This window comes from Aulonocara stuartgranti, assembly GCF_965226115.1.
Source record: "Aulonocara stuartgranti genome assembly, chromosome: 7".
In the NCBI taxonomy this organism is placed as follows: Eukaryota; Metazoa; Chordata; class Actinopteri; order Cichliformes; family Cichlidae; genus Aulonocara; species Aulonocara stuartgranti.
In genome coordinates this window covers 13,899,451-13,915,688 of record NC_138945.1, presented here as the reverse complement: position 1 = coordinate 13,915,688, position 16,238 = coordinate 13,899,451, and the positions used below count along the sequence as shown (strand labels likewise).

The following is a 16,238-nucleotide window of genomic DNA, read 5'->3' as shown; positions in this document are numbered from 1 at the left end:
TGGTGTTGTTGCTCCCAATATTCTCTTAGACAACCTCTGAGGCCGTCACAGAGCAGCTGTATTTGTACTGACATTAGATTACACACAGGTGCACTCTATTTAGTCAATAGCACTCATCAGGCAATGTCTATGGACAACTGACTGCACTCAGACCAAAGGGGGCCGAATAATTACGCACACCCCACTTTGCAGTTATTTATTTGTAAAAAATGTTTGGAATCATGTCTGATTTTCATTCCACTTCTCACGTGTACACCACTCTGTATTGGTCTTTCACGTGGAATTCCAATAAAATTGATTCATGTTTGTGGCTGTAATGTAAGAAAATGTGGGAAAGTTCAAGGGGGCCGAATACTTTTGCAAGCCACTGTAAGTGTACACATTAGTTTTTGACTTCTAGTGAAAATTGTTTTCTATACAAATAACTCTCTCACTGAACTAACACAGCCAGTCCCTCAACGTGTTTGTACTCTCCTCTCATATTGGCTTCATATTAAATAATTTTTTGCTTTTTTAAAGAACTTATTTTAACATTGCACTCAACAACAAATAAATCCTCTCTAATAAAAAAAGTAACTTCAAGGGCCAAATTGCATTTTATTTCTTCAACTCGATATACAAGAAGATGTGATGTGGGCCGCAAGTGGCTGCAAGTTTGAGACCCCTGCTATAGGTGAACAATAATGTTGGAACTAAATTTCAGTGTATCCATCAAAAAGATGGTTCAAGAAACTGAGAGATTCTTGAAAAGACAATTTAATGAAATATAATGAAATATATGTACTTGCTTTAAATCTAGTGAATACAGTGAAAGATAGATTTGGTCAAATGCCTGAAAAATGAGCACAGAGTCAAATGCTAGAGGCCTGTACTGTCTTATTCAACAGAGTGTGCCATGGTCTGTGCTACTGTCTCTCTTTCCCAGCCCACCCACTGTGTTCCCACCATGCTGAGTGAATAGACTCAGCCATTACTGTGCTTCTTCTGTGCTGTCTGCAGGGTAAAATGAGACAATACTCAAGATTGTCAACCAGGGGGCCTAAATCATTTACACAGCATGGAGCAAGTGTGCTGAAATGAGGCTGCTGATAACTCTGTCCTGCAGGAGCAGCAGGTGGTACTGTAACTGGAAGAGAAAAGTGACAGATAAGCCCATTACGGTGACAAATAGTGTGTTTATGCTCAAGTAAAACTGTTTAAATTTGTGTCTTAAATGTTCCCCAGTTGCTGATCAAAAGGAGATATCAAACATCTTTGGATGGGGCTGCCAGGAGTTTTCATTTCAGTATAACCTGCTGTACTGTCCTAGAAAGGCAGCAACGAATAATAGAGAAACACAGATATTACATTTTAAAAGATTTGCACAAGCTTTAATGATTATTTAAATACTTTAAACACAATACAAAAAACCCATAAACTGCTCTTTTTGCAGCTTTAAAACTTGTTGAAGCTGGTTCTGGTCTTTGTACTCCCGTTCATAACTGGGGCTCAAATATGTGTTTTAACAGTGCACATCTTATCTATGTATTGTACTGTGCACAGGTCTTAAGCCACCCCTCATTTCTTTATATTTTGTTGGCAAAACTATAAAAAATTCAAACAGATGCAGCAGTCTGCTGATTTTTTTTTTCTAATGAGCTTGAAGGTCAATCTTTGACATAAACATCTTTATTTTTCAACACAGTTAGGCTGTGTTGAGCAAATTGTCTTGAAATGTCATTAAACAGTCTTCAAGAATAGTTCTCCAGTCTTTAAAAAGGACAAAAGCTGTTCCAAAGCTCTTCTTCAGATGTTGGCTGCCCTTTGTTCCATTCTCTATCAAGATGATCCCACACTGCTTCAGTAAAGTTGAAGTCCAGGCTCTGGTGAAGCCAATGTATGATACTATTCCATTCAGGCGTTAAAATTAGCTGGGATGATCTCAAATAGCATTCTGGCACCATCAATTAATGACTAGTTACATCTAATAAGCAGACTACTTTTAAATTAGTTTATTTTTTATTTTGGTGCAGTCTTTTTCAATATGAATAAATGACAACCCATTGCCTACTTACACCATCATCACAACCCCTTTTTCTTCTCATGCATTCATGTTACAGATATCACAATTCTCAGCATCTAGTTAGCATTAGAAGCAAACATATACAGAGTAGTGGTTCTTTAATCAGCAGGTAATTTCAAATGCAACATGACGTAACACGTTGTGCAGTTCATCGTAAAGTGTCTGTGGCACCTAAAGGTACAGTTGGTGAATTCCAGAAAGAAAGAAAGAAAATGCTAAAACAGGAAAATTAGAGGTTATGTGTTAAAAAAGTAAACATTTTACGTCAAAATGTACATATTGAATGATGTTTTCATCTTAAAAATCGTATTATAGTAGTTAATAACTCAAAGATTTCTTTCATCGGGCTTTGTGACTCAGCCTTACTATTTTTTTCATAACTAGATTTCGTGTTTCTTTTGTCAAAAATTGACTTCCATACATCTCACGAAGCAGTTACGTTTCCTTTAAACGCCCCACATTCAGGTGGACCGTAAACCTCACACGGGGCGGTGCTGCGTTCATTGCCCCCTCCCCCCCTCAAACCACGAGGCTCGAGTGTTGACAGGCGAATAACCGCCCATTGGCACCTAGCTTTCATCCGCCTGATCCACCTCACCGAAAGACAAAGCCCCCTCTCTCCGTCCCTAGTAAATGTGAACGCCAACCGGTAAAACCACCGTCTGAAGTAGCTCTTTAATACAACTACACCGTTGTAGTTGTATTGTACAAAGTTAACATTCTGGGCCGAAATCTGGCTTTCAAAGGACTAGGGCCGGACGGGAATTCCGCCCTCCTGGCAGTCCTCAGCACGGAGCTTGCCCCGCAGACCCCGCCTTCTCTTAATTTGTCAACAAAGGGGTTTGACAAGCTCGCCGAAGCCCTGCCCCATGTTGCCATAAAAGGATGATTTGGCCATACACGGCCAACAATCAGACCGTGGGTAACCTTTTCCGTTCCCCATCCCGTTCATATGGTGCGTTGACTTCCTCCGTCGCCGTTAAAGCGGAGCTATCATGGCGGAGCGCGTACAGCAGCCCCCAGCCAAGCGGCTCTGCTGTAGACCGGGCTACGGCTCAACATGTAGACAAGGCCAGCGGGCCGCGGGGGCGCCGTGCGGCAGCTCGGGAGCCACCCAGGGCGAATCGAGCAGAACCCAGAGTCCGGAGACCCTCCTGGACATCGCGGCGAGGAAAGTCGCTGAGAAGTGGCCGTTTCAGAGGGTAGAGGAGCGTTTCGAGCGGATCCCGGAGCCCGTCCAGAGACGGATCGTGTACTGGTCTTTCCCGAGGAGCGAGCGTGAGATCTGCATGTATTCGTCGTTCAACACTGGCGGGGAGGAGATCGGAAGTAGCGGGGAGAGCGGCGACGAGACGCGGCTGCCTTTCCGACGGGGCATCGCTCTGCTGGAGAGCGGCTGCGTGGACAACGTACTCCAAGTCGGTGAGTGATGTGGCGATACTGGGCTCTACGGACAAAAATGAAACAACCGGACAATTTCAGTCGAGAACAGAAAGAACAAGAGGAGAAATTTAATGTCGGTGCGCGAGAATGTGTCGATTAACACGAGGAGGTAAAGTGACAGGGTTTGACAACAAAGGGCGACAGACTCGCGGAGAGGCTACAATGGGGCTTTAAATCTGCTGGGTGCATGAATGGGAATGTGTGACTGAGGCATTTAAATCCTGTTTAGCTCGGGGCTAGTTTGAATGTGAAAAAAAGCCTTAAAATACAGACTACGCTGAAAATAAAACAAAAGAGGATTTTCCCCCACATCACACCTCAGCAGCGTCAGAATGAACTGCGAAACTTTGTCATATTAATGACAAATAAAACGATTTTACTGTCCTCCGGCTGGCTTGGATCACTTAGTGACTGCGTTGACGTGACTCGGGGAAGAAGCATTTAGTTGCGTTAGAGCTTTATTTTTTCTGTATCACATATCATGAGAAAGGAGCCTGTTCAAATACCGTCTGACCTTTAAAATCTGTTTTAAAAGATTACATAAAACTATTGAGTAATAAGGGAAGTGTTCAGCTGGGTTGGGTCCCAACTGACACACATTACATTTGAATGAGTTGTTCTTTGTGGCACAATTGATATGCTGTTGAATAATAATGATAGTTGAGCATGCATTGTGGCTTTGACAGCCTGCATACAGTTTGATCAGCATTGTGTAGCAGTGAGAAGCTGATAAACACGACCTGCTGCACTGGAAAGGAGACAAGTATGCACTATTGATGTCTTATATTTAGATCTAGAGGAATGACGGGAAGGTTTTAGAGTTCTGTTTTTTTTAAAAGGCAAGAAAAAAAGTGTGTATATATATATACATTTTTTTCTTTTTTATGAAAAGAAGCTGAGAATTACCGTACGTGATCTTGTTTATAACCCATTGAGAGCTAGTGAAACAGGAACAGACACCTGTGTGCTTGTGCTTGAGAACTTTAGTCCACCAGCAGCATGAATCAGTGCTTGATTTAGTGTCATTTTTCCCCTCTCTGAAGAGGTTCTTTGAGATTTTAATTACCCAGCACACATATCAAATGCCCAGCATTTCCATTGTGAGTTTGGCACTTTGTTCCTATTTACATGTTCATTTGTGTCTTTCAAGCGTCCTGTTGCCAGCAAAAGAAGAGCAAACAAAAGCATCTTTTCACTCCCTTGTTAAGTAGAAGAGGTTTGGAAAGAGAAAGTATACTGGCACTGAGATTCTTCTTAAATGGGCCATGATTCACACCAGTCTACAGCCAGTTTGGGTTGTGTCTTTGTGCATATCTGAAGATCTCACTTGAATGAAGACAGCCCTCCGTTTGGTCAGCGGGGAAGCTGTGACCGTGCTACAGTTTGTCACCTGTGAGTTCATGAATCTCTGAGGGCTGTAATCCCATTACTCCATGTGCTTAATTTGAATTGTAATGGAATCTGAGTGCTTGCATGATCCATCCCTCGCCTACCCCCCCCCCCCCCCCTCCACCGTCAAATGCAGGCGGTTCATGTGGGCATTGTGTATTTGTGAATACGCACTCACAACACATTCCCCTGCCAAAACAAGAGGCCTATGTTCCCAGATATTGGGAAATGTTTCTGCAGGAATGAAACTGAATCTGGGCTCGATGTGCATTCTTACAAAGAGGAATAACAGTAGTCCGCACATCCCAAACGCTCACACACACACAGGGAGGCTTTCTTGGCTGATTGCACCCCAGCTTGGAATTTGCTGGAAAAATAGAGCCAAGAAGTGATAAATAAAAGATGTAATCTCCCCACATGTGGGCTGCACCGGAGGAGGAAGGTTTTCTTGCAGCAGACCTTGAGGAAATGAATTGGCACACATGCGCTGCGGAGCCTCACGCTCCACAACAGACCTGCACTGTTAATCTGAGCAAAGATCAACTTAGACATTTTTTTCTTGACAGTGTAGCTTCTCAGGTGTAGACCTGATGACTGCTTTATTACCTTTTTGTAGTCTATATCGTAGTTTGTGGTCATTTTATTGAACTGCTCCAGATGACCTGTTGAGCTACAACACAGTTATCTTCTGTTACAAATTGTAAATTACAGTTTAAATTATTATCTATGTGAAAGTTATCAGTGATGAAAAATGCCCCAAATTTGGCTTTTCAAAAACCAAGTAACAGATATTCTGATATGTTGGGGTTAGGTTTAGGGTCAATGTTTCAGGTTACTGTTTAGGATTAGATTTATGGTTACGGTTTAGGTTTGAGGGTTGAGTAGGTTTAGGTAGGGTTTGAAGGCTAGTTGTTAGAAGTAGGCTAGGAGGGTCAGGGTCTAATTCAGTTTGCGGTCAAAAGTCAGAAATGCATCCTGTGTGAAGAAACTACAATTTGTTCAAAGAGTCGTTACGGAACAAGAAAATAGACGCAGAAAGGGAACAGAAAGTAGAAGACATTAGAAGTAGTATTGTTGGGTAAACGTTGTGAATACCCGTTGTTCGACACAACCAGCCAAAATTGTGCCAATATGTAGTCTACACCCCGTCATTGGTCTGTTGTACTAGCTTTGATTTGATTGGTGAAATCTCTCATCGTTAGAGGCTGTAGGCACCTTTTCCAGGAACACAAAGCAGGTTCAGAGGGAGGGTGATGTTGCTAATGACCATCAATTCTCTTTTAATTGGTTTTGATGTAAAATTAATCAGACTCACGAGTTGATATAATAATTTTGTGATAGCTTCAACTGCATTGTCAGTACTGAATGTTGCCAAAGCAGCAAAACAACCGAGAACTGCCACAGCTGCTGTAATGCTGTTGTTGTTGTTGCGTTAGCCTTTGCTGATCAAGTTTATGATGCTAATAGCAATGCTTGAGAAGGTAACACTGCTTATTCTATTGCTACTTGTTGTCTTCTTCAAGTTTAACCAGTTAGCATTGTCACATCCAGTAGTTCTTCATGCTCGGAGGTACCCACTGCAAAGTGGAGCCCTGAAAATGCCCCCAATAGTAGTGTCTACATGCCAACATTGTAAAGCGAGCTTGCGGATATTGTATGCTAACGTTTTATAATTAGAACTAAACATAAAGGGCGACCGTGGCTCAGGGGGTTGGGAAGCGTATCTGTAACCGGAAGGTCGCTGGTTCGATCCTGGGGCTCTCTGTCCTGGTCGTTGTGTCCTTGGGCAAGACACTTTACCCTACTTGCCTACTGGTGTTGGCCAGAGGGGCCGATGGCGTGATATGGCAGCCTCGCTTCTGTCAGTCTGCCCCAGGGCAGCTGTGGCTACAACCGTAGCTTGCCTCCACCAGTGTGTGAATGTGAGAGTGAATGAATAGTGGCATTGTAAAGCGCTTTGGGTGCCTTGAAAAGCGCTATATAAATCCAATCCATTATTATTATTATTATAAAGAAATGCTGAAAGTATTTTTCATGGGTTTTGTAGTTAATAATTTGGTTTAAAAGTCCAAATTAATAGATTACCTTGTGATGGTATTAGATCAAGTTGAAGGCTCAGCAGATTTATTTATAGATCATCCTATAGGGGAAAAATATAATATGAGTACCCTGACAGAGGGATCAGGGGACCAAATCACTGGGGCTCTACCTGTGAACTGCTGATATCTGTAGAACCTCCTTCCTAGCATTTCTCAATAACACTTCCTTGATGTTGAAATGGAGACAAGATTTCAGTCTCGTGGTCAGTATTGAAGGGACTAATTGCTTATTTATGAAAGTGTATAAATAATAATGGCTGCTAAATAATAATAATGGCTGCTGCCTCCTGCACCCTGAGGTTTTTGCTGTAAACATGACGTAGAGCATTTTATTGACATCAGTTCACAGAGTGCAAGTCTGAGCTGAAGTATAGGCTGCAGTGCGTCTGCACTGAGCATGGTTATTTTAGGGAGTAGAAAAAATATCACAGCTGTGAACAGCATCACATTTACCTGGGCAGGGAGACACATCTATATGTATATGTGTATGTGAAATTCTACATATGGCGGGAAAACGTGCTGTAATGTGTTTGGTACCTGCGTTTCCCAGTTATTAGCTTGCATTTAAGCTGCTTGAACTTTTCAGGTCAGGTTCATAACTTACACTGAACTTAGACTTTAGAAGCACTTCTCTCTTTCCCTCATCCTTTGTTGATTTACTTCTATCTGCTTCAACTACACTGGGTCAGAGGTCTTTGAAATATTGACGCTGTTGGTATTCAATACTTGTTGTTTATGGGAAAATGCAAATCCCTCCCCCCTCTTTCTTCTTCTTGCTTGTCTGCTCAGCCTGGAATGAAAGAAAATTGAGAGTTAGCTTTATAAATAAAGATGATTCTGATTAATGTTTAAGCTGCTCATGGTCAGAAAACAACAAATAAATGTCCTGCACAGTGCCATGCTGTTTTTTTTTTTTCTTTTTTTCATTTAAAAAGTCAAACGATGCACATGAGAGAAAAAATGCAATACTTGCTATAAAATGTAACCACTACATACTGTGTGTTTGAGCTAGCTAATATCATTCTACAAGCAGATGTACACTTTCATAATGCAGAAGCTTGTAAATAATCTTTAGTTAACCACTTTTCCCTGCATAATAAATGACATGTTCCACTTATTACTGAGATACAAGAGTGTTGATGTTGAGAAGAACAGGATCTTAGTTAACTTATCTCATAACTGATTAATAATCTTTCAAGCAAAAAATGGCAAAAGTCGTTTAGGTTTTGGACTTTTGAAGATGTCACCCTGGCTTCTGGAAAACTGGCATTTTCCACCATTTCCTGACATTTTTGTCAACATTACTGTCATTTTGTACACTGAAGTGCAGAATTTGAGACTCAGCCCTCAAGTCTGTCACTGGCTTGTTGCTTCATAGTCATGAGGGTTGATAGGCAGTGATGACTGCCAGCATGTCCACCAGGCTTGTGTGAGCGCTTGTAGTTTTCCTCACATTTCATCATGTGATATTCAGGCAGCTCTGTTTCTGAGCTCAGATGTTGGGTAAGGTTTGAGTCTGCAGGCAGCATTAACACTCGACTATCACTGGTGCACTTCTGTAATCACTGGAGCCGGCTGAAGTCCAGCCCAAGATTTGCCTGTTCTAGTTCAGCGGTCTTCTGAGGAGGTGCAGCTTCCTGCTGATGGTCAGTGGTGATAGAAGTGCCCAGGTCCTTCAGATGAAGTACAGGCAGCTCACACTACCCCTCTAAGCCACAGTTCAAAGAAATAGTCCTTTTATATACTTGCCTCTTGTTTCTCCCCTTTCCCCCCCTCCTTTTTGTAATTTCAGTGCTTCTTCTTTTTGTGCTTTGTGCATTTTTAAGCAGGTGCAGAAATATTGCAGCCACTTCTGTATTCTGAACCCTTTTGAAAGTGAAATTACACAGCTATTATCAGTGGAGTGATGCATCAGGCGGTAGAGGTGGATACAGCTAGGTACAGATCCTGAACCTCTGTAGTCCAGTGGTTCCAAACCTATTCCTAACCTTTGTATTTTTAAGGTTAAAAATCCAGCGTGCTCTCATAAATGAAAGCACTGCTTTTTCTTCACATACACATACACACATATGCAGATGCTTACATGAAGCCTCGGGCCTTTCTCGTGTTCACTCATTACTGGATCTCATCTGCAATTTTATGAAGAATCAATGAATTGGGGCACACCTAGTGAATGATGCAAAGCCTTGTAAGTATGCCAAGGGACAACCACACTCAGCCTTTTAGCTTGTTGATCAGCATTAATAGTCTGTGCATAGGACCTCAATATGCTTCTTCTCTGCAAGATCAATTTTTATTGGAGCAACATTGGGCGCATGCTGTGAAAGCAGCCATTGGCAAAACTTGCCATTTTGAAAAATGGTTTTACAGCATAGTGAGCCTACCTGCGTGAGATTAAAAAACAAAGCGTCGAGCAGTGGGTGTTGATGTCCTACAGCAGAGTTGGTTTCAGTGGGGTTGTTGTTGCTGGTTGAAGACTTGGAGTAGTGCCCAGGTATTTTTCAGGTCATTCCTGTTTCCACATGGATGGCAGAAGCTCAGCTGATGCAGAGTTTTGTTTGGCTTGTTCTTTTAGTACTGTATTTTTCCCATTTATCAGTAACTGCCAGTGAAGAGAAAGCACATCTTTTTTTTTTTTTCCCCTACGGAAGAGCTATATCTTTAAAAAAAAGAAGAAGAAAATAATCACAAATTTGTAGCTCAGCTGAGTGTTGGAAGTTTTAAGCTAACATTACTGAAACAGGAGGAAACAGTGCATTTCTTGGAGATGTACAGTTGGTGTTTCAGTAAGTTTTGGAATAGCTGGATGGGATTGAATTTGCTTTGGGTTTCTCTCATAAACTGTATATAAAGGATGGACTTGCTTCCAAGTCTGAAAAATGAAGCCAAGGAAATATCTTAAACTTGCATTTCAGCAGGAGGGAACTCCTCTGGTTCCAAAAGGAAAACACCCAGTTTTACTAAGGGAAAATAGCCATTTAGTCCCTTGATGTCAGTAAAAACTTAACTATTATTCAGAACAAGATGGTGGTGGTGAAAATACTCAGTGGGAGTCCCAGAAATTTGATTCTGTTTATATGGACGAGAGAAAGACCGAAGAAGTTACTTGGATGAGAGACGAAAACCTTTCTCCCACTGAAAACACAGCATCCAGATGAACAGAATCAGCTTTCTGGGATTTCCTTCCCTGGATGATTGAGCATACATCAAGACACTCGGTGGAAGCTTTTTAGCTAATGGGTGATGTCATGGTGGAGACCATCTTTTATATACAGCCTATAGTTGCTAAGATTTTTGAACAACATTGCATCTTAACAAGCTGTAAGTACATGCTAAATTTTAGAGATTTTCGGGGGACTTTTCAAAACAGATATTGATATAAACAAAAAAACCTCACTCCATGTCCGTAGGTATGTAATATAAATATGTTGGTATGTAGGTAATTCTGCAAATCTCTTACTATGGCTAGTTTAGTGTTTCTGATCTGTATTCCTCTGCCGCATCCCTTCGTCATTAACCTTCAGCTTGTCAGAGAGGAGAGGCGGCAGAGAAGAGCAGCGGATGGAGGAGGGGAGTAACTAGTTTACCTCCGCCTGACTCGATTGGCTCAATAAATCCTGTTTTGTTCTCATTGTCATTCTTGTAGCCCAACATGTTCACCTGTCCATATCATGCCCCTGCTGTTGCTGCTAGTGTTTCATTAGGAATTCATCTGCTGATTATTGTAGTGATTTATCATTCGCTCCATAAAGTGTCAGTAAATAGTGAAAAATGCCCATCACAATTTTCCCCTAGGGTCCAAAGCGACATCTTCATATTCCTCCTTTTGTCTGACTACAGTTGTGAAATTCATAATTTATTTACGGTAGTCATAGTTATATTTTATTCCAATTTAGAGTGTCAGTGATTGATGTTTAGTCCCATTCATATTTATAATAATGTATTTTTAATAAATCAATTTATTTAGAGAAAAAAGGTTCAATTAACATTTATTTGGCCAAACTTCACAAATGTGTAGCTTTGTTATCTTTGTCTAGCAAACAAAGCTAAAGTGAGTCTGAAGGGTTTCCGATATTTTATTTTATTTGTTATTAAAAAATTGTCTTCTTAATAAACAAAATAATCAGTCGATTAAGAAAATGATTAGCTGGATTAGTCTTTTGTTATTTGCAGTTCTATCATGTGAGACAAAAAAATTCAGGACACTGTTAAGAAGTAGCTAATCTGTCTTTTCTTTTGTTTGCTTGGGAAATAGATTTCGTTATCAATTAGCTAATTGTTTGAGCTGTAGAACAGCCTCTGCCTTCCATAGTCTGTAGTGGTGTCTTTTCTTGGCATGTCTGGGGAGTGCTATTCAACCTCACACTGTCTCAGCAAGTCAAAGCCTGCCATTGCTACAGCTGTATGGGAACATGGGGCACCAGTGTGAAGTGGTCCCTGAAGACGATGGCCCTTTGGCTCACTGCATATCTGCAAACAGAGCACTTTAGTTAACAGGTGAAGTGCTTGGAGCATTTCAAACTCAGGATTTTCTGAGGTCATCACAGCAAAACAGTCTTTCCTGTTGTCATAAAGAGGACGCCAAGGGGCTCGTGATCACTGTTGCAGACCAAAGAGAAGCTTTTGTCTTTGTAGAGCAGGCGACTAACCTCTCACAGCCTCAGCGCTGATCAGAGACTGCTTATGAGCAATGGTTACCTTTTAATGGGAACTTAAAGCTATCATCAATCAGAGGCTGTTACCTTAGCTCACAACCAGAGCATGCTTAATGAAGACTGATGCTCCTTTCCTCTACCTATACAATATATCCTTTTGTAGCCTTGGAGTTATTTTGTGCACTTATCTGGACAAAGACATGTGCATTTGATTTGATTTGACTTGATTTTTTTTTAAGCAGTAAAAGATTCCCCAGCAATAATGTCCTGGTTCACATGGAGGTGAGGTAATGTAACTGACCCAGTATCTGTGTTGGCGTACGGAGGTGCTACAACTGTCAGAGAGACTGCTAATGCTTCATTTTTAATTCATAAGGTATAAACCTATTGGAGTTGTACTGAAAAGGGAAATGATGGGATCATTGTATATTTGTCAAATTAATTAGCAAATTCCTATGTAATTGCTGTAATTGTTCATTTAATCTCTCCAGGTGTTACACTACTTTATTTAAGCACAGCATCTTTAGTGCAGGATATCAAAATGACGTTTTATTTTGTAAATTATGGATGATTAGAGAGATGGCCTCGCAATAATAAAACTAATAATGATGAGAGTAATTACTACTGCAAATACTTTGACTTGAAATTAACAAAATTACTAGTATGACTGAGTATTTTTCTCTTTAGCAAACAGAATAGACTTAATAAAAGTAACACCCTAGTTCACTGGTGGTGGCACACATGTAGATCCCACTGGTGCAAAGCTAACATGTGTCATACCTGTCAGTGTTTAATAAACTCAGAGGAAAGACTCCTACAAAAAAAGGTGATTAGAAACACTTGATACACAAATGTTATGGAAATTTAGAGCAGGTCTCTTCTCATTAGTAGCCATTAAATGTCCACCCGGAATCTTGAAGCTCAGTTTCGGCATTGTTTCCAAAATTATATTCAAAATATGCCCTGTGTGCAATGTAAAAGCATGCAGATTAGCTGGATTATCATTGTGGTGACGGGGTGGATTCAAATTTAAGTATCGGTGTGCGTCTTTGCTGCGTTTGAACCTGCTCTGCTAGATAACGATTCTACCATCTGCTCTCATTATCTATATGTCTGTGCATGTTTGACTCTGGGAGAAAAGTTGTCAAAGTGTTTGCTTAGTCAAATTTGCAAAGTACCCAGACTGTGTGTGAAATAACGTAAAACCATTGACTGCTGTACCCATGACTATTTACTTCCTGTCTTTGCTCTGGATCTCCCGCCTACTTTCAGTTTATTATTCCGCCTCTTTGCATGCTCCACCTTGGCACTTTTGTCTGCATCTGTAATAACAAGCAAATGATCTTGTTCTCCTGGTCCAACTGTCATCTCGGGCTTTTCCCCAAGCTTCATCGCAGCTCCCAAGTTTCACTGACTCATATATACGAGAGCCATGGAGCTTTAAAAGTACGTCATGTTGAAACTTGGACAAGTAGAACCAGGTTTTAAGGCTCGTCCTGAAACTATTTGTCTTAGGACTTGAGCTTATTGTTGATCTAATGTGAAAATATTTCCTGATGAAAAAACATTGAACGAACAGTTTACTTTTCAACCATAAATACCAATCATTATGAAGATTGGCTGCCTATTGTTTGGATGGTGCAGTGTTTGCTGGACCAGACCAGCTATGTGAACTCTGTACTTTGTGCTGAAGGAAATTGTTATGTGTTGTATGCTGTTTTCTAAAACCAGCATACAACAAAAACAAAACCAGTAGAAGCTGAAATATCTCATATGTCAGTTTCAAACATACAGACTCTTACATATTCTTTACGCTCTCAGGTGTCTTTCATAGAGTCGTTTACTGGGAGCCATTTTTCTGTATTGCCTTTTTCAAATGTTCTTGTATTGTTACTTGAATTAGGGATGGGAGAACTAAATCATATTCTCAGATTCTTAATTAGGAAATGTATTTTCCTAAACTCTTTCTTGTTTTATACCATGTGGCTGTAGCTCAGGTGGCAGAGCAGGTCAGCCACTAATCAGAAGGTCGGTGGTTCGATCCCAGGCTGCCTCCTGGCTGCATGCCAAATATCCTTGGGCAAGATGCTAACCCCATGTTTGCCTACTGGTGGTGGTCAGAGGGCCCGGTGGCGCCAGTGTCCGGCAGCCTCGCCTCTGTCAGTGCGCCCCAGGGCAGCTGTGGCTACAATGTAGCTGCCATCACCAGTGTGTGAATGGGTGGATGACTGAATGTAGTGTGAAGCACTTTGGGGTCCTTAGGGACTAGAAAAGCGCTATACAAATGCAGGCCATTACATTTTATACCATTTCTACTTCAATTTTTTTAAGTTAAAATCATTTAATACAGTATCTGGCATTTTTATATTCTTGTATGTTATGATAGTTTAATCAATTGACTTTTAAACTATTGGTTACAGTTAAATCAAAGACAACCCAATTATTTTCAGCTTGTATGACTTCATTCATTCATTTATATCTTTCACAGTAATACATTAAAATACATTTTATATAAAGAAATAACATTTTTCTCTTTTATGTTGTCTCGTCAAAGTAATATTCTACTGATGATCCTCAATTGCATTATAGAAGTCAGTCAAAGCCATTTAAAAACACTGACTAAGAAGCTAAAAGGGAATTGATTTAAGATGCAGATTCTAAAACCAGCTTTAGGTGGTCTTTAGTATTTTTCACTTTCACTTTTTGTTTTTAATTTAGGAGAGAAACTCTTGAGTCTTTTTGTCCATCCATGCCCTAATATTACATAGTATATTTTTCTTTCTGTTAGACCATCAAATTGTAGAAAAGCAGTTTGTACTGCATGTTTTCTGTCAAACATGACAACTATAAAGGAGTGACTGGGTGTTCATACAACCGTTAAAGTGGTGCTCTACATGAGACTGCTCTTTTATGTGTAGAAACACCTGCGCGTGCGTTTAAGTGATAGCAATATGATGAAACTGTAATAATTTGAATGAACCTGTCCAGCAGTTGCTTTAATTGCTTATACAACTTCACCTCAGGGATGACACAAGTTCTCACAAGCCCTGCTAAGTCATCCAGTGTTTATTTCTGCACAAACTGGGTATGCCTGGCATGCGTCTACAAGTTGAGTCATTGTTTTCATCTGTTAAAGATGAGTAATGTCAGTACTTGCGATGGAAACGGGATGCACTTGAAAACCGCATCGACTGGGCTTTAATGCAGTTTAAAGCAGGGAGCGGCGGCAGAGCAGGGAGGGAGGGCTGATTAGATGAATGTGTGCAACTGCACGCTGGAGAAGTGTTCCAACTCCCTCTAAAGTAAAATCACAGAAGTATTATCAACAAAATGCACTCAGAGTCCTGAAGAAAAATTACATCATTAATTCTGATACAGTTATTGATATTTGAAGATGACCAAACTTCTTCTTTTATACTTCTTTGGTGCTACAAGATTTTCTTATTTACCTAAATTCACGCTCTTGTGTTTTCCTATCTTTTCCTTTCTTTCTTCTTCCTTTCAACCCCGTCTGTTTTTTTTGTTTTTTGTTTTTTTTAATTGACCAGAAGGAAATGTATTAATTAGTGAGGTTTGGACACACTCTTTGATTGCACTCTAGAACTTTATTACTAGTTCTTTTAGATACAGTAGTTTGGTTTTTCCTCGGAGTGAACACTCATTGGTCCTTGAACCTACCCTAACTCTGTATTTTGGATAAAGGCAAAACAGAACTTTTTTTTTCAAAATTTATTTAGGGGGTAGGTTGAAATACTTTTGATGTGTTACAAAAATTACATACAGTATGATTGCTCAGGTTTACAGCTAGAGTTTGTGGCTGTGACTGATGACGTCTTATATCTCAGGGTTAAAAGTCTTGGGTTTTTTTATTTGTGTGTTTTTTGTTGTTGTTGTTTGTTTTTTTTTAAGCAGCTGTTCCAAACCCCAACGATTGATTTTAGAACCTGGAAATGACAATTTTCTGCCGTTCTGTTCTTGCCAAATGACCTAAAAAATCAATTGATTGCCAAAACACTTGCCATTTGAGTCTGTTTCCGATTAACGGTTTAACTAACCATAGCCACTAACCAAAGATGTAGCAATGGAATAAAAGGAAATGACGTGGAGTAGAATTGCAAAAGAAAACATTCTCATGTAAAACACTTCATTGTGTTAAAGGAGAGTGAGTTAGTACTGGTTTAAGCAGTCAGTGAGCAGCAAGGCTGCTCCAGCTGGTGACTGAGATGCAGAAAGAGGAGGTGTTCAGACAGATAGCAGAGGAACAGCGAGACAACAGAAACCAAAATACCTGCAGAGTGATCAGTTGGACAGTAGCTCGTTGTGATTATAGTGTTGTTTATTTTACAGTCCATTCACACCTGCTCTTTAAGCACACACATATTCTCGCTCCAGAAATGTTGAGCAAGCCGTATTGTGTGTTTAACCCAAACAGAAATGAGGCTGAGGGTGTGTAACTCTGGTTTGATGCGCTGCCATGATAAGGTGTGACCCGCATCCTGTTTTGACAGTGAGGGGCCCCTCCTCTGCCGTGACGCTGTAGGAAAGCATTCTTTTCCTCCTGGAGGCATGCCGTTTGTGACGTTACACTAT

At 40.5% G+C, this 16,238-nt stretch overlaps 1 protein-coding gene across 1 annotated transcript in view; it reads left to right on the top strand.

Moving 5' to 3' along the window:
• Positions 1-2,331: 2,331 nt before the first annotated feature.
• LOC309710894 (zinc finger SWIM domain-containing protein 6-like) overlaps positions 2,332-16,238 on the top strand; it is a 51,468-nt gene continuing 37,561 nt past the window's right edge. Inside the window, exon 1 of the mRNA XM_082540748.1 lies at positions 2,332-3,484. Within this exon, the coding sequence (XP_082396874.1) occupies positions 3,058-3,484 (427 nt within the window). The 5' untranslated portion in view covers positions 2,332-3,057. The remainder of the gene's footprint in view (positions 3,485-16,238) is intronic.